Below are 22,953 nucleotides of genomic sequence, written 5' to 3' on the forward strand. Positions count from 1 at the left end.
CCAATGCTTTAAATACCCTAATGCTGGATTATAAAATTTAGGAAGAATCCACTCCAATTATATTGTGACCCCAAGTTCTAGGGAGATCTCAAATGTTCAGGAAATAAGGCTACTTAATTTATATAAAATAGCAAAGAAAACAGCTTTAAAAATTCATTTGGTATCTCCCTGGTGTGAGTGAACCACTTTATTAGTTTTTCCTCCAATTTTAAGTTACAGCTGAGTAATATTAACTATTTTAAAAACTATTCATTAAAGATGCTAGAGAAATGTAGGCACAAAAAACCATCCATGGGAAGGAAGGCCTGGGCAAATTAACACATAGGCATATAACCCAAAAAAAGTTGTAAGTTCCCTCTCTCTATGGTTATTCCTAGTCCTCTTAGGCCAAATGCCAACCTGTGGGTTGTTTCTCTGCTGTGACGGAGCAGGTCAACCTTCTTAACACCTCCTGTTCGGGACATGAGACTGTATGTGAGAGGCTATTTCTCGCTCCTACTGCCATTTCCTTGAACTATTTCTCTAGTCTCTTTTAAAACTTTTATCTGGCCGACTGACTTCCTTACAATCAGGCAGATTTTCACTACCCTGCCACATAATCCAAAATCATGAAATTAACTTGAGAAGAAATGGGAAAAAAGAAAAAAAAAATGTTTTTGTTTTTTTTTTCTGAAAGAACAGGAAAATAGACTTAATGAAGCTTTTATACTAAGAATGACTTAGGTTGCTTTTCATGCTTACCTTAATTAACATAAATTTCTGCATTGGTTCAACCCATTCTAATAAAACAATGCTAGTCTGAAGTGCCCCACATAGGTACTTATGGCCTGTGTAAGGATTTCGCACTGTCAAGGCAAAAAAGTATACGTAAGTTATCTTATAATACAAAGTCCTAACAATAGTAGTTGCATGCTCTGAACACAAACAAAAGCTGGCTGCCAGTTCAATTTCTTAATTAGATTGCAGGGTGAAAACACTTTCAGTAAGAGCTGGAAACTGCCATCACGTGCAGGATTTTTGTCTTATGCACAAATGAAACTGGTGGTTGTTATGGAGTCTGGCGGTGGAAAGAAGGATTTTAGGCCTCATGGTAGCAGGGAGATTAGGTGAGGCAGCAAGATCCCAAAGGAAGGGTCCTAAGTAGATCTGGGAGAAGTTGCCAAATGGACAGACTATAGCACATTTAGGGACAGGTGACTAAGGGTGCTTTTGGTAGTAATGTTCAGAGGCAGTGATGCTTTGGTTCTAGCAACATGAAGACATTATTAATCAAATCTCAAAATATAGGTTTACAAGTAATAAAGCCTCAGAGGTTTTAAAGGGAAGGAAAGGAAACTCTTTTTTGCTTTTGCTATATGCAAATAAAACAGCTGGTTGTGATGGGGGTGGAAGAGGAATTTAGGATCGTGGTGTGTGAACAGGGAGACTATAACTTTCACTTCACAGGCATAAGGTTTCACATATTAAAGGCATGAAAATATATGCTGAATGAGTAAATGCAGTCTCATAAGCCATTACTGAGCAGCATGTGAATGAAAAGGAACAGGACTCCTGGAGAACAGGGTATGATAAAGTGCTGTAATAAAAAGTCATCCTACTTTCTCCATTTATTCAGTCAATAAATTATCTGCAAAACAACTGTTATGTGCAAGGTACTATATTAGGTTTAGTTTACATGGAGACTGAATGGCCAAGACATTTGTTTTACTTAAGGGGGAAAAATAAACTATTACTGGCAGAATGCCCTGGAGAAGTACTGTTTTATACTAAATTTAAAAATGAACCTCATAGAGTTTTCTTATCTACTCTGCAAAGCAGGAGAGCTACGTGTTATGGAACAGTTTACTTACCAACACAACATTTCTGACACCACTTGGTTTCAGGGATTTTTGCTGATACAGCAAATTTCCTAAATGTAAATGAAAATGAATATATAATACATGTAGGTGAAGTTAGTATATGATAATGGTATCATTACAGATCAGTGGAGAAAGGATGAGTTGTTAAACCTACTAGGTCATCTATTAAAAATAAGAATACATTTGATCCGCTTCTCATCCCTCCTCCAATCAATTCCAAATAGACTAAGGATTTATCAAAGTATGGCAAAACAAGACTATAAAATATTTAGAATAGACTTTGGGATTTCTTTAAAAAATGCAAAAAGAACAAATTATACAGGAAAATATTAATAAACTTTGATACTTTTTCACGGATGGATCCCTACCACCTTAAACTACAGGTGGTAATTTGTTGAATGAATTTATTGAATATATTATTAATAACTTTGGTTTACCAAAAGATACCACTAAGAAAGTAAAAAGATAAGCCATATACTGAGGAAAGATATTTTTAGCACATAAAACAAATTTAAGCTATATAAAATGTTGTCTTACCACTAAAACAATTTTTAAGAACTTTTTTTAGACATTTTTATTTCTCTACTCAGGAAGAATGGGATATAGATTTTTCTGGCAAAAGTCCTTTAGGGATTCTGCAAACATCTGATTCAAACTTAATATGTAAAAATCCATTTAAAATTATTTTTTAAAACTAAAATTTAATAAATACACATAAACTCAAATGTCTTTTATAATGAAAGTTGATAAAACAGACTTAGTGCAAGGTTGTGCAAACGTCAAATTATACCTTTCCATTTCTGTACACATATTTAAACTTCTTTTACATGTATAAACGTGCCACAGATTAGATGTCATTGCTCCGCACGTCTTAAAAAAAAAAAAAAGAGTTGTGTCTTGCTGGTAATAAAACAGTAAAGCCTGCATGTGATGCTCAATACCATTCCAAACAAGCTCAGAATAACCTTTTTTAAAAAAATTATTTATTTATTTGAGGGAGAGTGGGAGAGAGAGAGAACATGAGCAGGGGGGAGGAGCAGAGGGAGAGGCAGACTCCCTGCTGAGCAGGGGGTCCGATGTGGGACTCAATCCCAGGACCCTGGGATCACGACCTGAGCTGAAGGCAGACGATTAACCGACTGAGCCCCCCAGGCGCCCAAGCTCAGAATAATCTTGATGGATGTTCCTGTCACTGTACAATTGGAAAGTGAGTAATAACCAAACATATAATGCTGAGGTATTGTAATTTTAGCTTTTAATATGTTTTATATGCTGATGTTTATATTTGTAAAAATCTTTAATAAATATTGCTAACATTTACTAGTAAGACCATACTGTTTGCCATGAATTTCACATGTTCTATGTCAGTCCCTCTGATAATGCCATGAGATAGGTCATAGCACAGAAATCTGAGGGTTAGATTTAATAATTTCCTTAAGGCCATACAGTTAGCAATTCTAGGAAGAAAGAATTCTAATCTAGTGTCTTAGTCTAACTGTAGTGTTCATAGTGATTCAACTTTGAAAAAAAAATCTACTTCTCTTTTATGATTCTGGATCAGTTTCACTAAAAAGTACTCTGAGCTTGCAAGAGAAGCTGTTAAAATTTGTTACCACTTGTAAGTTCATTATCTGTATGAATTAGAATTTTGTTAATATTATGGTACCTAAACAATGACACAGAAATTCGCCAGATATTGAGGCACTAAATGACAATGATGATCCAGAATACCTTGATTTCAAACTTTGGGTTAAAGCACCTATTGTTTCCCTCACCTACGTTCATACTGGGAAGAGTTTTACGTTCCAATTCATGCATTACATTAATATTTATAAAAATACCCCTTTCATATACAGTGAAATTTCATACAGCTCAAAACAAAACAAAAATTCCCCACACCTTTAAGTTAAGTAAACTGCCTGAACCAAAGTGCTTTTTAGAGTTTAAGAAAACCTGAATCAATTTCCACTGCAACAAGCTTAATGTTCCCGGTCCACACTTGTGAACTTGTCCCCCGGGTCCCAAGGTTACTTAGGGGTCAATCGACTGAATCTGACAAAACCCAGGAGGATTAACTGACTGCAAGGTTCTGAAAGACTGTAAAGAATACTACACAGTCAATATGAGATGAACTACTAAGTACAGCTGAGGGTTAACAGTAATGAAACTACTCAGAACAGTTGTGAGTAGCACACTGAAATGCTGTGAAAGTTTAGAACTTCCTACAGTGATCTGTATAGATTTACCTTGCTTTTAGTTATGATTTTACAGTAAGTACGTAAAATTTATCTGCCAGCACCCAGTTGACTAGAATCTTAAGTGAACCAACATTCTCAATGTAATTAAGGTCAGATATTTTAGAGTACTTTACAAACACAGTTCAATTTACCATGCCTGACAATGATGACAACAGATCTACTTATTAAGAGCCTATTAGGTGCCAGAAACAATGGTGGATACTATACATACACAATTTATCATTTTAAAAACAACTTTACAAGATAGGTATATTGGTTCCATTTTTTAGATGAGAGGTTGTGTAATTTATTCAAGGTTCCAAACCTAGTTAGTGAACAAGGCAGGATTTAAATTCAAGTTTACCTAGATTCCAAAGCTTATGCTTTACTAAAGAAGCTTTACAGTTCAATACAATGAGTACCTAGATTTATAATGAGAACCACGGGACATTACAAGATGCTCAAAGGAAGTTTCATTTGTGCTCACTTTACAGTAGAACTGGTACTAATACACATACAAAATCTTATCATGCAAAAAAGGTTCTCAGATTTCCTGCCAGTAAATAAGAGAATTAAGAGCAGATTTTGTAATAACTGACTTCTTGATAACAAAACTGAAGAAAGTGGGAAGGACCCAATGGTGAGTGCTACTAACACTGAAGACTGACTATAACAAAGTTACGTGAAATAACAGCCCAGAGGTAAAGTACTCTTAGGGGTAACATCTTCCTCTATGGAAATTGCTTAAAGGAAGAGGTAATACGTTATTCAGTTTTGTCTCATGTATATACTAGGAAACTTTCTGCGCATCTGGTATATTCAGTAAAATTTGAAGAATTGAACACAGCTACAAATAGGCTCAAATGAGCTACAAATGTCTCTATTCTGACAAAATGATATAAAAATAAGTGAATACATTAAAATTTATGTGCTGTACATTCCTTGGAGGGCTCTTGTACCTTACATATATTATTTTTTTTAGAGATTTTATTTATTTGACAGAGAGAGAGAGCACGAGCAGGGGGAGGGGCAAAGGAAGAGGGAGAAGCAAGCTTCCCATGAGCAGGGAGCCTAACGTGGGCCTCAATCCCAGGACCCTACGATCATGACCTTAGCTGAAGGCAGACGCTTAACCGACTGAACCATCCAGGCGCCCCCCCTTACATATATTTTTAAAGCTTGGTAGTCAGTTTCCATGGCCAGAGGAATTTAGGATTATCAAGTTAGGCAGCTAGATAGAGATGTGCTATATAAGAAGACAGAAAATCAACAGCACCAAGTGGCAGCTGGGAGAAAAAGAGGGACAGATAAACTCTATGTGAAGAAAGAAACTCCCTGACCCCATTCTTGGGGCTGGTAATAGCTAACTCCAATTGTAGATATTATAATGTAGGTATAATAAATCAAGCTCATAGTTGCAACTCTGAGTCATCATGAAAAGGTCCAGTTAAACTCAATGTAATCTATTTTAAGAAGACAAAAAAGCATGTAGTATAATTTTTAAATGATTTTCATCAAAAAGGTTAATTTTTGAAGTCTTGCACAATGCGGCAAATTTTAGCTCTACTGTGAACTCAGCAACTGAGAACAGCAGTTTTTCAAGGTACTTGAAAGCTAAGGTTGTACGTTAGTTGCTCTACAACTGATGGTAAAGGAGGAATGGCTACAGTACAATGTCGTCGTAAAATACAATTTATACTAGACTCAGAAGACCTTTTGGTCGACAAATGAGGTGCAATATTATAATAACCAAAGGAAGAGAGAGTATAATGAAAAACTCCTCAAAGTAGAAAAACAAAACCCCTCAATTCCTAAGTAATTATCTTCTAATGTAAAAAAACTTGATTTAATAAATCATTTTGATTTTCTAAGTTTAGAAACTACCTTGAAAAAAATTCACTTTATTCAAATTAACACAAATATGTGGGAAGCACTATATGTGATGAAAAATTACTAGCAAATCATAGAAAAAAATGAGTTTTAACCTTGCAGAAAATACGAATCAGTTTTAAAATTCCAGAGGTGCCTTCAGTTCTTGTGAAAATATATTACCTCTCACAATTTTTTCATTACATATGATTTCTACTAACCCAAACTGAGTGTTTTTTTCAATTTCTGTAGTATAACTATTATTTAGAATTAACTAACATATTACCTCTAAGGATGAAACGTAAGTGAATGTACAGTTACCTCGGTAGTATCCTGTCAGGGAGTTTGTGTGCTGGAATGGCCACAGGTAACTTCTGCATTTGTCTTGCATAATCAAAAAGCCCTGGTAAATTATGGGAATAAAGCTGAGAAGCTTTACCTGTAAAGAAAAATAACCATGATATAAAAGCTAATAACATAAATAGGAACAATTGTAAGATAGGTAAAAACTAAAAGACTTACCAGATATTGATAGTAAGCAATTGTTCATTACATATAACCATGTACACCTTCGGGGGAACAGCTGGTTTAAAAAAAAAAAAAAGTGCAAAGTTTACAAAAGGTAACAGATAAAATAGTAACATAAATATGTACATAATTACCATGCAAGCTGTCTTATCAGCTAGTTCTTAAAAAAGAAACTTATTTTTAATAGACATTCATTTTAGAAGACATTTAAAACAAGATGATACATATACACATACATTTCTATGGGAGAAAAATAAGTAAATTAGTAATGTAATTTCATTACCTAAGTCTCAACACGATATGATTAGTTTGAGTCTCCCTTATGGTTAAGAACTATAATAATCCCAAACTGCAAGGGGAGAAAGGCCATTTTCAAACAATTTCTATTCCTTTATTTTAGTTCTGGGGTTAAATAATTAACTTTTCTGTGTACTTCTCCAAATACATTTGTATCTAGGCATATGAACATGCATGGCTTCTGGAGCAGAAGAGAGAAAAAAGGATCATGGTTCAGTGGAACACAGGGTATGGAGGTATTTCCTCCAAACACTAGGTATGGAGGAAAAAAAGGCTGAGGGAATATGATGAAAATGTACAAATAATTAAAAATATAGATATGGAATTCATTTCTGAAATACAGTCCATAAGAACGGAGAGGCACCTCTGGAAGTTTGAAAGTGGTTAGTATTTAGGGCAAAGAAAAGGGAATCCATGGAACATGGTCCATATACTTCGAAGGAAAAACATAACTGCTCTCATAAATACATTCTATTATGAAGCCCAGTGGTTCTCCAAGTGGTCCCTCCATCCACATCAGCATTATTAGCATCACGGGGGCATTTGTTAGAAATTCTTGGATTTCACCCCAGACTTACTGAAGTAGAAGTTCTGAAAGGGGGCCCAGCAGTTTAGGGTTTAAGCAGCCCTCCAGGTGATTCTGATGCATTCTGAAGTCTGAGAGCCACTGATGAATGTAATTAAGCATTCTCATTTAACAAGCCCAAGTGCTGGGTTTGCTCTGGCAGCTCCTACTCAGTTACTCCAAACTAGACTGGAATGTGGGCCGGAACAGAGAGAATGAAGGGACGAATGACACTACCAAGGCCTCTAAGGGCTTTACTTTATTAAAGCACAAAGTCACAACGATGGCCCTGAATAACTAAAGGAGAAAAAGGTAATAACAAAAGGGAAAGAAACTAAGTAAAACCTACTTTACAGAAAACCTGATTGTTTATTTGCAAAATAAACTCCCATAAAGTATCTAATTTCTCCAAACAAATAAAACATGGCTATATAGTTTTAAAAAGATTGAAATAGAGTTGACATATAATATTAATTTCAGGTGCACAGAATAGTGATTTGACAATTCTATACCTTATCCAACACTCACCACGGTTTAAGTGTAGTCACCATCTGTCTCCATACAATGTTATTACAATATTATTGACTATGTTCTCGATGCTGTATTTTTGCCATAGTTTTTAACTTTGAAAAATGTGCCTATAGCTGTGTCTCAGACCGAAAGGACATAAACATTTCCTATTTTATGCTCGTCATAAAAATTCACAACAGAATTGGGAATTCATTGGCTATACAGAGAAAATTAGGCAGAAAGAGGGGCAATGACTTATTATAAGCCATACAGCAGTATATTATCAAAGTAGCAAAAAACTGATTTTTATTTAATACTCTTGAACTGGGTTTATCTTCATAAAAAAACTTAAGTATTCCTCTAGTATTAAATCTATGGCTTATTGTGAGATGATATATTTGTAAATGTGAGTTAGCTTGTTTAATACAAGCATACACAAAGTATCTGGGCAAGACACAAACTCCTCGCATAACAAATTATCAACACGGACAATGAAAAAGCATTTAAGCGAAGTTTTATTAAGTGGATTTCACACTGGATTTTTGTTTTTAACCACATTTAATAAAACCCTAAAGCTTTTCTAGATTTCTATTTCCTTTAGCAAAGTAGGCTCTGGGTGAAATAATCCATTTAATGAAAGTAGACAGTAGTTAAGAGCAGGTTCTGCAGTTTGCATAGACTCAGATACCTGCTTTCTCAGTGACTGTGACTTTGGATAATGTGATCTCTGCGAGTCAGTGTTCTTATTTGTAAACTGAAGCACCTATGCCTAACAGAGTTGCTGTAGCGATTAAACAAGAAAAGGGCGTGGAAGACTGGCACACATGGAGCACTCAGTGAATGTTAGCTATAAATAATAAAAGCAGATAAAAAATTTAAAATCAGGACCCTGTTTGGTGTCATTTCCTCTCCTTCCAGCATCTTCCCCTATCTAGCAGACTCATGCCACCTGGTCTCTTTCCCCTAGAGGACAGAGAAAATCCACCTAATAATTTCACAGCAAGATGAAAAAAACTCAGGATCTCACATATTCTCATTCCCTACTCTCAAAGGCTTTGTCTTTGAGGGAAAAGGTTTCACTTTGTAGGACATGTGTAGCTCAGAATATATTAATCAAACAGTGTAGTTTCCAATGCTGAAGCATCTCAGAAGGGGACTTCCTGAAGACTGGGACCGGGTAAGGTCAGTGGGCACCTTCACTTAACAGTCCCTTGAATTAGGTGGATAAATGCTTACCCCACCAATGCATGAAGTTGGTCTTGTTCTTATAATTAATATTGTTACCTGTAAGGTGATTTTTATTTTTTTTAAAGATTTTATTTATTTATTTGACAGAGATAGATAGAGGGAAAGCACAAGCAGGGGGAGCGGCAGGCAGAGTGACAGGGAGGAGCAAGCTCCCCGCTGAGGAAGGAGCCTGACGCAGAGTTCGATCCCAGGACCCTGGGATCATGACCTGAGCTGAAAGCAGCCGCTTAACCAACTGAGCTACTCAGGCGCCTCTCAGGTGATTTTTAGATATCTCATTATATCCAAAAAAAAATATCACTACCTTTGAGTTATTTACTAATTATTATAAATAACAAGACCCTTTTCATTTTTCTCTAGTTTCTAGTATTTTTCAGCCATGTCACTATATACCACTTCCAGATTGAAAGATTTAAAGTATATCATACAGTTTTGGATCTTGTTGGAAAATCTAATTAAAAAATGCTACAATGAGGGGCGCCTGGGTGGCTCAGATGGTCAAGCATCTGCCCTTGGCTCAGGTCATGATCCTGGGGTCCGGGATCGAGCCCCACATCGGGCTCCTGGCTCAGCAGGGAGCCTGCTTCTCCCTCTCCCTCTGCCTCTCTCCCTGCTCATGCCCTCTTTATCTCTGTCAAATGAATAAATTAAAAAAAAAAAAACTTTAAAAAAATGCTGCAATGAGAAAAGATGGAAATGTTTGGTTATGAAGAAAATACCATTACTTACAGATTTTTTTCTCTTCATTTTATTTGTAATCAATTTATATTGATAATGGACAGTTATACATCCCACTGGCACCCAAAACTCAATGTGACCAAACTGCATGCAGTATCATGCCCTTCAAATTTACTTCCCCTTCTGTATACGATACCCTGACAGGTGGTACTGTCATTCACTCTAGCTGGAGACCTGGAGTCAACCTAGACTTTTCCTGAGCCTCCATGTTGAAGAGGTCATTTAATATGGCCAATTCTAGCTCTTTAATCTTTCTCTAGGTCTGATGTTTCTCTACAGGAGCCATACAAGTGGGAAAGGAAGTGTGGTGAAGTAGTTAAGGACACGGACTCTGGAGCCAGCTGGCTGGGTTCATATCCCACCCAGTTCAGCTACTTAATAGTTGTGGGATCTCTGAAAAGTTACTAATCCTTTCTGTGCCTCAGATTTCTCATCAGAAATGCAATCCATGATGGTATCTGTCTTTGAGAGTTGTTGTGAAGATTAAGTAAGTTAATTATGTAAAGCATCTAAAAATAGTGTCTGGCAGGGGGGCCTGGGTGCCTCAGTTCGTTGGGCGTCTGACTCTTGATTTCAGCTCAGGCCATGATCTCATGGGTCATGGGACTGAGCCCCGCTAATAGGGGAGTCTGCTTAAGATTCTTTCCCTCTGCCCCTCCTCTCTCTCTTTCTCTCTGGAATAAATAAATAAATCTTTAAAAAAAGTTTAAAAACAGTATTTGGCACACAGTAAGTTTTATATAGGTATTAGCTTCTAACACCATCATCATTTTCCAGGTTGTTTAGCATTGCTGGCCCCTGGGTACTAAAGCCAAAAGCTTCCCCCAGTCACTGGGACAATAACAAATGGTCCCCATACAATCCCAAACCCCACTTTTTCCTTTCTGTCCTCTCCACTTCTGCCCTGACTCAACACTTCTTCACCCTTTGACCAACATCTCTCCTGCCATCTCTCACCGCACTGCAAACAGATAGTTCTAAAACATAGACCTGGTTATCAGCATGGTACACGAAGCGTGGGGTTTTGGCAGTTGCCTTCCCCACCCACCTCCATTTACTGTTACTATTCTGCACTCGTTCTGTACTCCAGTCAGAATGTCTGTTCGTGATTCCCCATCCTTGCCATGCCAATTCACAACTCCGTGCCCTCATATTCACCCTCTGTCTGTCTGGGAAACTTCTACTCATTGCCACGAATGGTGTCTTTTCACCTGCCACAGGAGGTGCTAGTGACCTGCACTCTGTGGCCTCGACCTCGTGCTTGCTCCTAGCGCGACAGCTGAGTGTTGCAGGGACTGCTATGTCTCCTTCTCTGTTAGATCACGAGGTCCTGCAGGGCAAGAACTGGTCCTGCGAATGTGTCCTGAGGACCGACAAATACAACATGCTCTATGACGCTCTTACGGATAAAAGAGGCAGAAAATCCTAGAACTGAAACATTTCTTGTCTAGTATCTATATATAACTTTAAAAAACGGAAAATACAAAATAACACACCTGTTCCATTGATGTTTCATGAAGTTCATTAAGATTCAAAGTATAAATCCCTTCTTCAGCACCAAATATCAAGTACTGATCTGAAATGACAAAAGTAATTCACCGGTTTTGATATGTAAAATACTATCAAAAAGGATTTATACAGAAATTAAGTAAATATGTATTTTTTTTTTTAAGATTTTTTATTTATTTATTTGTGAGAGAGAATGGGAGACAGAGAGCATGAGAGGGGGAGGGCCAGTGGGAGAAGCAGACTCCCTGCTGAGCAGGGAGCCCGATGCGGGACTCGATCCCGGGACTCCAGGATCATGACCCGAGTTGAAGGCAGTCACTTAACCGACTGAGCCACCCAGGCGCCCGTAAATATGTATTAACATGAAGAATTATTGTGATTGATAAGCAGTAAATATATTTTAATACAAATTAAGTGGCTAAACACTCTACCTTAATGAACTGAGCTATATGTAAATGCCAGCCTCAAAGTAGAGAGGAAAACTTTTATGTAAAAAGAGGTTTTGAAGTCTGGAATGATAGGGTTCCTCGCTCATCAGAAGGTGCTGAGGACTGGCAGAGAATCTGTAGCTTCTTTTCTAAAATTCCTCTAAGAGAGGATCATGTACAATTGATGTATAAAATATAAATAAAAAAGAACTGATACAGATTTAAAATATTTTTGCAGATGGGCTACCATTATAAGCAGCAACATCAAAACACCAGGATCTAAAAAAATCCCCAAAAAACAAAAAAACAAAACAAAACAAAAAACCCCAGGATCTGGCTACTGCCTATTCAGAAAGTTAACTAAAACTTGGATACCTGCTAGGGTACTCAATATCTGCTAGAAGATGGTAGTTTAGCCACGGTCCTGTCTGATCTGCTTTTGATAATAAAAAACAACAGGTAAAGAACTTCTCCAGACTGAACTGAAGTATGCTGAGAACAACTTAGAATGCTGAGAGCATTCCTAGACTGCCCAGTATTTAGGATTAGTGCTGGCAGATTAAAGGCATAAGCTTTGTGGTCTGACAATACAACTGAGCTGGGTTCCAAGTGCAGCTCTACCCCTGACTGGTGATGAAACAATGAACCTCTCTGAATGTCATTCTCCCTACTTGTGAAATACAAGTTCCTCCACCTCGGATTTTTAAAAGATTTAGTAAGAAGATGTGAGGGCATGTATTCATGTAGATCTTACATATACAGATACTAAGATACATAGTGAGAGAATGCTGGTGGTCTTCAGTCAGTGACTAACGACAACGATTCTTATTATGATCCCCTTTAAGGTGGAGAGGTCCTTTTAAGTGTTCACTACACCCTGGACCCTTGGCAGTTAAACTCCTTTAACAACAGCTGTGCCTAAAGCACAAAGATACTGAATGTGCAGCTATAGAAAAAAACCTTTTCTGGGGGAGATTAGGGTGGCAGAGAGTGTAAGGTTTCACTCTATTGATAGGGGGACCATACAGTGAAATTTTAGTGTTACAGGTCACCTCTAACACTGCTAATAACACAGAGAAACATATTTACCTTAAATAATTTTTAAAAATTATAACAAAAAATTTTTCAGAAAGGTATTCAGAACATGAAGAAAACTGAATGCTTTCATGGCCTCAAGTTAAAAAACAATTAGATAACAGATAAAAACAAATAGTACTACCTCTTGTATCTGGGTTTATCCATGATGTTGCACAGTGAATTTTTAAGGGACATCCATTAAAAACCTTCGAAAAACATGCACCCATCTGGAAAAACAAAGAATAACCAAATAATACAATATTCTCTGATAAGAAGGAAATCATAACCTCTATAAAGGTGAAAAGTTTATTTCATGACCTAAAATGTTTAATGTTAATCATTAAATTTAATATTACAACATGAAAAAGGCATAGTTGATTACAAATTCATATTATGTACTTCAAAACATGGTCTGTACCCATTTAAAAAAAAAAAAGCCATGTGCTTATTCTCCCTGGATGGTCAATAAAAAGCTTTATTTCTTTATGTTAATATTTATCAAACCCATTTGCAAGTCTTTCGTATAATAAATACCTTATAAGGAAATATAGTATCATTCATTTGAACTTTTTTTTTGATCTTCGAAGAGTAAAATGTTAATTTTGAAACTGTTGTTCAGATTAGAATAAATACAAGAAAGCTTATTCATTTAATCACTTTTTCTACTAACAACTTGCGGGGAAAAGAATACAGAAATATTTGGTGAGAAAAGCAGTGCATCATTTTATAGCTGGAATATTTTCTTCACAAATATGGAGACAATAGCTGGGGACAGAGTGCATTACTATAGTTGATTATAAGGGATTAAAAATATTAACATAAAAAAATAAAATCATAAACCTTAAGATTTCCTTTTTCGTCGAAGAAACCTACCAACCAACATTTTTAAGATTTTAGTACCAAAAAACAACAACAACCTGGCAATACCATCAGGTGGTAGGAGACCAATAAAAATGTTTTTATGGTGTAGGGCAGAAATTGTATCATTTAACTAATTCCAATAATTATTCTTCAAGATCACTGCCAAAATTTCGTATGTGGAGGTGCTACCTAATTCCTAAAAATCCAAATGACAAAATGAGGTGCCGAACAATCAAACCAACCCCAACCATAAGCTAGCCTGGACAGCTGATCGTACCGGGCTTCGCACTGCAGCCAAACAGGAAATCGTGTCCGGCTGTTTAAGTGTCTCTGCTGGACTTGGGAGCCCTTTACTCTCAAAACTTTCATTTTGTAAGACAAGGTATATTTAGATCTTTATACTAATTACAAAGTGGAGTAAGAAACTAAAAGGGCTAAAAAGAAGAGTCAAGAGGTTACAGACTAGAAACGCAGCGGATACCTTCTAAATTAGCGTCAAACTACGTTTTAGGTTACAGGTTTGCAGCGGTGAAAATGCAGTTCTATATACTGATGCAACTCAGTTACACTGAGCTAATATAATTTTATAATATAATAATATAATTTTAACCCTAAGGTAGCATGGTCTAATAAAACAAACAAAAAAACCAGGACAGAGTGAAAAAAAACAGAACATAGGAGTGTTATCTAGGAACTGGGTGGAGTTCTGTGATCTTGCAAAGATTCTGGGGTCTCAGTTTTACTCATGGTCAAAATAGAGTTTGGGCCAGATGGTCCTTTAATGCTCCTTCTAGTTCTAAACTTCTGGTTTTGATCATTGAAAACGCTAGGAAAAAAATGTGTCATATCTACATTTTGTACTTCCTATTGTATCCATGTGCCTTATCCACATTTCTTCAAAAATATCTACAAAGAAGATATTAACAAATTTTGGAATAAAGGAGTTTTAAAATGTATAAATTTACCATAATTTTATTTTGTAAAGCTACTTTTCAAATGTAACAATATTTAAATTAGTAATCTTATAGATTTTTTTATTAATAAAGGAGATTCTTTTCTTTTTTTTTTTTTTCAAGATTTTATTTATTTATTTGACAGAGAGAGACAAAGTGAGAGAAGGAACACAAGCAGGGGAATGCGAGAGGGAGAAGCAGGCTTCCCGCTGAGCAGGGAAGCCTAATGTAGGGCTTGATCCCAGGACCCCCGGATCATGACCTATGCCAAAGGCAGACACTTAACAACTGAGCCACCCAGGCGCCCCGAGGAGATTCTTTCAAACAGGTAAAAAGTCTAACCAAAGATACACAGTCAAGCAATTATCTTTCATTGTATTTAGCTTGAAAACAACCTATTTGATATTTATACTTACATGCACTTTAGGTGTTGGGGGTAGACCATTACTAATAGGCTTCTAGAAAAAGAATACACGCATGAATACATTTCTTTTGTTGCTATTTGGTATAACAATACTGTATTTCAAACACATGTATCAAAATAAAATACATGAATACTTTCTTTTTGTAAAACGAAACAATACAGATAAGGCTGAAGTTCCCTATAACCCTTCTATAGTACACTTATTCCTGGTACCTGCCCCTCAAAAAAACTGGTTTAATGTATACCCTTCCAAGCCTTTTTTCTAGACAACTGTATGTACTCATGTATTTGTGTATATTTCCAACCTCTTTTGTGTGTGTGTGTATATATGTGTGTGTGTGTGTATATATGATTCCCTACAGAAAACACTGTTTATATGTGTGTTTTATAACATAAATAGTTATGCACTATTTTATCAACCTCTTCTTTGCCTTAACGTTGGGTCTTAGATCTTTCTGTCAGTACACATAGATCTGGTTCATTTGTTTAACTGCAGCACAGTATGAATATAACATACTTTTACTTAGCTATTCCCTAATTATTACTGGATATTTAAGTTATTTTCCATTTTTCACTATAACAACAATACAGAAATGATCACCGTTGCATATACCTTATTATGCAATGTGTGAATGATATTTTTAGGGTACGCTGTGAGAAGAGAAACTCCTGGAAAAAAAGGGTTGAACCTTTTACATTCTGGCAGATACTGACCACCAAACTGTCTTTCCGAGTGCTCATTTCATATCATACCCATCAGCAATGTAGGAGAGCCCTGGTTCCTTCTGGTCTCACAGACACTTAATGTTATCAAGCTGATGAATAAAAAATGTTTTCTCCTTAATTTGCATGGCTCTGATTGTTAGGAAGATTGAGAATATTTAAAAAACAGTTTATTGGCTATTTGTATATTCTCTTCTGTGAAGTGTCTTTTCTCTTTTTACTGAGTTATTTTTTTCTTACGTACTTGTTGGAATTCTTTATATAATCTAGATTTGAATACTTTTTTTAAAAGATTTTATTTATTTGTCAGAGAGAGACAGAGAGCGAGCGCACAAGCAGGGGGAGCGGCAGGCAGAGGGAGAAGCAGGCTCCCTGCTGAACAAGGGGCCCAGTGCGGGGCTCGATCCCAGGACCTTGGGATCATGACCTGAGCTGAAGGCAGACACTTAACCGACTGAGCCAACCAAGCACCCTAGATTTGAATACTTTGTCTACTAAATATATTACAAATGTCTTATCCTAGTCTGTAGATTATCCTAACCTTGTTTACAATGTCAATTGAAGTTTTACATTTTGATGAATTCAAATATATCAATCACTGGACAAAGTATACTGATAATTACCAGGAAAGTAAAAATTGCATAATCATTCACCTCCAAGATGCTCAAGAATACCAGATATTTCTCCAAGGGCCTACATGCCTGGAGTATATGATTTGTCCCCTGGAGAAGGAATCTCTTGGAGAGAGATGATTATTTTTTTAAATGTAGTCTTTCCTAATTCAAGATTAAAAAAAAAAAAAAAAAAGAAGTGCCCGAGTTTAAGACTTTATTCATTTATTTGTCAGAGAGAAAAAGAGAGAGAGCACAAGCCAGGGGAGTGGCAGGGGGAGAGGGAGAAGCAGGTTCCCTGCTGAGCGAGGAGCCGGAAGCAGGATTTGATCCCAGAACCCTGGGAGCATGACCTAAGCTGATGGCAGACACTTAATCAACTGACCCACCCAGTCGTCCTGAGATGATACTTTTTAAACATATATTTTATGAAAGTCTAGACTTCTCTGGAGGTTAATCTTAATATTTTAAGGAATGACATCCTAATTTTTTCTCAATCTAAGTCAAAATTATCTAAATGATGCAACAAAAATCAACTAAAAAGCTATTAATTGATTTTGTATACATGATACAAATGAAATATTCTATGTAGTACTACTTCTGTAACTACTAGACACTTCTGAAATTAAGACCATTTGAAATTTTACTTTGTAGATATGTGTATGAAGATGTACAGCCTATTACGGCCACTAATTTCTGATAATGTTTTTCCATTTTGCAAATAATTCGTGTACTTAGTTTTATACTGATGTCCTTAAATTATGTTAGATCATCTATTTTGGCAAAACATTTTTAATTAGGGAGCTCTGAATGTTGTAACTGTCAGATTTACAGTAAGTATTGACAGAACTGGCTATAAATAATTTCAAGCTGCAGAAACTGTAGTCATGTTTCAATATGTCATGGATACTGTTTATCCTATGATACAATCATGGACATATTTCAGAATTACTGAAACTGTTAGGTTTCACTACTACAGAACAGTAGTTCCTTATCCTAATGAAGATAACAGAGTGAATTAAAAATGCACACATAAAAAATGGATACATCTCTCAAAGGTTCTTATGCTGCATATAGTCATTAGGCTGTATTTCTGTACTACTACATTAACAGGGCTGCTAAAATTTAAACTGACGAAAACAAAAAGGCCTTCCTCAGTTGGACAGATTTCATAAAAACTTATTCTTGAAGGGCATTTTACACTTTTATAACAACGTCCTACCTAAATTTCACAAATTATGATGGATAATCTCAGTTAAGTGTTTTAACTGAAAATAAAAAATGGTATGTCATATTATGTCATGAAATCTTAAAAAAAAAGTTGATTAGATATAGTACAAAAGCCTCTAGCAATGTGCTTACTACATAAAATCATAGCTAAATGCACATAAACATTTTAAATGTACTATAAATATCTATAAAAATAAATATTAGTATACACAAAAACTTAAAAAAAAATACCATCTCAACTCATGATCTCATCTGCTGAATTGGAGATTTTAAGGATTTTTTGTTATTTTAAGTTCTATGATGACAGACAAATGTCTTCTGATGATGAAGAGCAAATTCTTTACAAATGTTAAAATATTTTAGTTCCCCGATAAATAATATTTATTTATCTGTAACAGGAATAGCTGTTAAGGTTAACTTCATCTTTCCTGAAGTGATATTTGTACATCTACTGGAAAGTAATTTTTCCTTGTTATTTATTTTCTTTGAGTAAGAGTAGTAATACCATGAATTATGTAATCTACAGTTAAAAATGTGTCCTGAGTAAATTCTAGCTTTCCTTATCTGTCCATGTCCTTCTTTCCATAACTTCTTGAGACTGAAAAAGGAACTTTTTAAGAATCAATCTCATCACAATGAGAATACTAATAGTTACCTATATACAGAAGGTCACATTCTATAATACACCTTTATAACCAACTGGCCATCATTCAAGTTTGCCACAGCAAAGTTACTTTTTTAAAGATTTAAGCAATCTATTATCATTATAATTAATATATTAAATACCATATTGTAAAATATATCATTGCTACAGTTTCATTAATTATAATAACAAAACTATAACCTAACAATGAGAAAGAAAAATACAAGTAGAGGTTATAAATATAAATACCTACTGGTACATCCTTCTTTTCTTTCCTTGAAGGGTTTGTGCCTCTGTGTTCATTCTGTTGTTGATACAATGAACCATCTCGTTCACCATTTAACTGGAAGGAACTCACTCCATTTCCTTCAGTGAGATGTTTAAATATATTTAAAAAGGATCAATTTTCATGAAAACTTTCATTCAGAAAATTATCAAGTAGGAAAGAAAAATCCGATCTCTCAGATGGTTTCTGCCTTCACTTGGGATCACCCAATCAGAAATATTTAGTACTCAAGAAAGAGGTCTGATACACATGTTCTGCTACTTATATCTCTATTTTCATATAGACAAATTTAAAATCAGGTTATGTCTAACTAAGCACATGTATTTGTGTAAAAGACAAAGAAATACTGAATATATAACTATTTTCAGGAAAGGGGTAATTTACACTATGTTATCCAGGAAACTTTAGTTGTTCTTTTTTAAATTGCTTCTTATGCATAATATGCAAGAATATAGTATTAAAACAGCATCTTCTAGTATTAATTTGGAGGCAAATACCTAGTAATGGAGACAATCACTTTTCTAAAAATGATAAAATGAAGAACTTAGAGTACCCTCCTCTTTTTCTAAAACACAAGTAGCCTACAACCAAAACACACTGTCCTTGTTTGTTCAGAGTTCAGTTTCTTCTGCTGCCACGCTAAGATAAATGATGAACTGAGCATTCACAATTCTCCAAGAGGGAAGAAGTTAGATATGAAATGAGAAACAAGGACATTTGAATCCCAGAATGGGTCACAGGTAATCCTGTCATATAAACACTTCAAACCATGTGGCAAAAAGCAGAAAACATCTCTGTGGTCATTGTCTTCCTTCTCTCCTCTCTCAAAGGAATTTCAAATACTCTCTTAAAAGAAAGATACCCTCCATTTTTTTCACACAGTACTAAACCCTGGTAACATGCTTATCTCACCCTCCCTTCCCCCATTACCTAAAGCAATCGGCTTTTGTGGAGGTAATCTGGGCGGTGGTGGTCTAGGCGGAACTTGGGATGGTTTTGCTGGGCTCTCTGACATGGGACATCTCTTGATGGTTCCTTGATTATCATCATCAGTAGAATGAGTTTCCTGTGGTATGAATATGGACTTAGGCTGAAATAATACAGAAAAGGAGACCAAGGATTAAACAGAAAATTATTTATGTTTCATTCAAAAGGAAAAATATTAAACATTTTCCCTGAAGTAAATACCATTATATATCAGAGGCTTTCGAACTGTGTTTACTAGCTAAGCTCCAAGGTTGTTCAACTATCTGATTCAGATTATCGTACATACAACCTTAAAATGTGCAATAACGTGTTTTCTCAGAAAAAAAAAAAGGCCTCTTAATTCCTTCACAAGCCTTCCTACCTAGACTTGCTAAATAAAAATATTCTGGTTCTTCTGATCTCCAATTTAAATGAGTTTATTTTAAATATTCAGGCTAATCAGATTTCAGTTCTTTATAAGGCTAAACTGTCTTTATAAGACTCAATGTCTTTTATGTTAATGCTTAATCTCTCAGACTGGGGCAGGAGAAGATACCAATTAAAATTTTTATCATACTGGAGAATACTAACACAGCAATATGGAATGGCTAAGAAACTTTCTGTGCAGACAATGAAAAAACCTCCAGTCAGCTGACAGTTTGGAGAATTTATAAATTCTTATAAATGTGTCCCTTATTAGGAAGATTGCTCAGCACTTACCTTTTTGAAATTCTAATGTAAAACTAAACAAGCAAGTACAGTATTATTTACCTGCGTTGAATCATGATTTTTTCAAAAGTATAAAATGAAAACAAAATACAAAATCTAATACATTAGATGCCAAGACTGGTCAGACTCCAATTGTCATTTATCATCCCTGATTTCAAACCTTAGAATTATAAATAGTTCAATTTTATAATTAAAATTTACTCTGCATATAAGCTTATAAATTTTTATTACCTATATTAACTCATTTTATCTTTAAAAAACCCTTCAGTTGGAATTTTAGTATTTTATGATGCTTTTAACAAAAGGATTTTTGCTAAAAAATTTTTGAAAATTACTGTCCTATTTTGTATTTTTAATGTAAAAGTACCTTCTATGATAGTTAATATCTATGATGATAAATCACTATCCATTAACCATTCTCAAGAAATCAATTACTAGTAGATCATATGTTTTGAAGGAAAAAAAATCTTACAAAAAATGTGAGATTTCTAACCAGGTGAAATAATACCAACCTATTAACTTAATCATTTTCATGCACAAATTTCTAGAACTTATTTAGCATAAATATTAAGTGACAAGTTGGATAATTAAAAAAAGACAAACAAAAATAATCACAGTCATCTATATCATGGTTAGTCACTTGTTCATGTTTTTTTTTTTTTTGGGCGGATCCCAAGTGAAAATAAGCTACAGAGAAACTATTAATACAGTACTAAAGTGGCAGAACAATCACACCCACACACACACCCACGTAATTCAAGTTGAAAAACAAACCTGCTTACCTTTGGTGGCAAAGGAGGTGGAACTTTCGCTTTCATGGTTGAACTATAAAAACATGAGCGTTTAGAATCAGAATTGAATTATTACTAAAATATAATTAATTTTTCAAAGATATGGAAGAAAACTTGCATAAACAAGTTCCCTTTTCTGAGATTATGAGTGTTTTCCAAAATATTCTGTGAAATGTTCAAGTTATACAGAATGAAGTTTTATTCAGAAGTAATTAAGGAGATATGCTTTCTTGGTTTCAAATTAAAACAGGAGAAGATAATTACAGTTCCAGTTTTTATCAATTGGAAAGTAATTATTATAAAAACATAAGCAGCAATTAGTTTAGGGAAAAAGAGCAAAATGATATAGTATAAAAATATATTACAATGTAAGCTTCATTTTTACTGTTAGATATGAAATATCTCTGATGAAGCTCATCAAAAGCTACATATATTTGCTGGAAAATTTTAGGTAGAATTTATTTGATTGAAGCTAAAATTCATTACAACTCAGGACTGGCATTTTAGATGTACAAAAAAATGAAAAGATGATCGAGCATTAACTCTCAGATGAGGAAAGGGAGGCCCAGAGAGGCTAAGTGACCTGATTCAAGGTCACAGAGTAGTGAGGTACAAAGGAAAACCTATGCCTCCACGCCTCCAGCTGCTAGTCAGGTGTCACTCTCCCATGAAATTGCACCTTTCTTCAAAGGGGGAAAAAAAATCTAAAAAACTAAGTATCAATGCTTACATAAGTGAAAATATTCCCTCTTGAAACATAGATTTATATCCAATGTAGGTATTTAAAACATAGCACATGAAATTTAATCAACCAAGTACAAGCCTCTTTGTTTGTAGTTGTAGTAATAATTATAGCATCTACCAATTACGAATTTATGACATTTCAAAATTCTTTGTCATGAGCCAGTGCTATGAACTGAATTTTGTCCACCAAAATTCCTATGTTTAAGCCCTAACCCCTAATGTGATTGTATTTGGACATAGGGCTTCTAGGAGGTAATTAAGGTTAAAGAAGGTCCTAAGGGTGGGGTCCTGATCCTACAGGACCTTATAAGAAGAGGAAAGGAGGTTGCTCCTTCCTTCTCTCTCTCTGTGTACACACTGAGAAAAGACCACTTGAGCAAGAAGGCAGCTGTCTACAACCCACAAATAGGGCCCCCACCAGGAACTGAATAGGCAGTTATTTTATCTTAGACACCTGAGACTCCAGAGTGTGACAAACTGCTGTTACTCAAGTCACGCAGTCCATGGTATTTTCTAATGGCAGGCCGAGCTAAGACTGACTTGCTTGGTACCAAGAAGTGGGGTACTGCTATAACAAATACCCAAATACGTGGAAGCAGCTTTGGATTTGAGTAACAGGTAGAGGCTGGAAGAATTCTAAGGTACATGCTAGAAATAGGGACACTAAGAGTGATCTTGGTGAGCAGCCAGAAAGAGGAGAGCTGCATGCAGGAGAGTTTCCATCTTCTTAGAGAATACATAATCCCCAACAGAATGTTGGTAGAATGTGGACGTTAAGGCCATCCTGCTGAGGTCTTAGATGGAAATGATGAACATACTATCATAAACGGGAGGAAAGGGGATCCTTGTTACAGAGAGGCAGACAACTTGGCTGAATTATGCTCATATTCTAGTGTTTAGTGGAAGGTTAACCGAGGTCGTAAGAGTGAGGTCCTCATCGGATAGGAAAAGGGGAAGAGATTTCTGTCTCTGCATGCACGGATTGAGGAAAGCCCACGTGAGAACATGGTGAAAAGGCAGCCATCTGGCAGGCCTAAAAGAGACCTCTCACTAGGAACTAAACTGGCCTGCAGCTCGAGCCTGAACTTCCCAGCCTCCAGAACTGTGAGATCAATTTTTAAACCACC

General features: G+C 35.6%; 1 protein-coding gene across 5 annotated transcripts in view; it reads right to left on the reverse strand.

The window, feature by feature from the left end:
• MAP4K3 (mitogen-activated protein kinase kinase kinase kinase 3) overlaps positions 1 to 22,953 on the reverse strand; it is a 188,931-nt gene that overhangs the window by 16,057 nt on the left and 149,921 nt on the right. For all 5 annotated transcript variants that reach the window (XR_004678486.1, XM_035000969.1, XM_035000967.1 and 2 more), the window contains 10 exons: positions 21,074 to 21,116; positions 19,527 to 19,686; positions 18,564 to 18,676; positions 15,096 to 15,137; positions 13,008 to 13,092; positions 11,348 to 11,427; positions 6,488 to 6,548; positions 6,287 to 6,404; positions 1,851 to 1,909; positions 742 to 845 (listed from right to left, as the gene is read on the reverse strand). Coding sequence is in view for 4 of the 5 variants with exons in the window: in XM_035000969.1 (XP_034856860.1) it covers positions 742 to 845; positions 1,851 to 1,909; positions 6,287 to 6,404; positions 6,488 to 6,548; positions 11,348 to 11,427; positions 13,008 to 13,092; positions 15,096 to 15,137; positions 18,564 to 18,676; positions 19,527 to 19,686; positions 21,074 to 21,116 (865 nt within the window). In the remaining variant the exon portion in view is untranslated. The remainder of the gene's footprint in view (positions 1 to 741; positions 846 to 1,850; positions 1,910 to 6,286; positions 6,405 to 6,487; positions 6,549 to 11,347; positions 11,428 to 13,007; positions 13,093 to 15,095; positions 15,138 to 18,563; positions 18,677 to 19,526; positions 19,687 to 21,073; positions 21,117 to 22,953) is intronic.

Source organism: Mirounga leonina, unplaced genomic scaffold, assembly GCF_011800145.1.
Source record: "Mirounga leonina isolate KUSES-001 unplaced genomic scaffold, KU_Mleo_1.0 Mir_125, whole genome shotgun sequence".
In the NCBI taxonomy this organism is placed as follows: Eukaryota; Metazoa; Chordata; class Mammalia; order Carnivora; family Phocidae; genus Mirounga; species Mirounga leonina.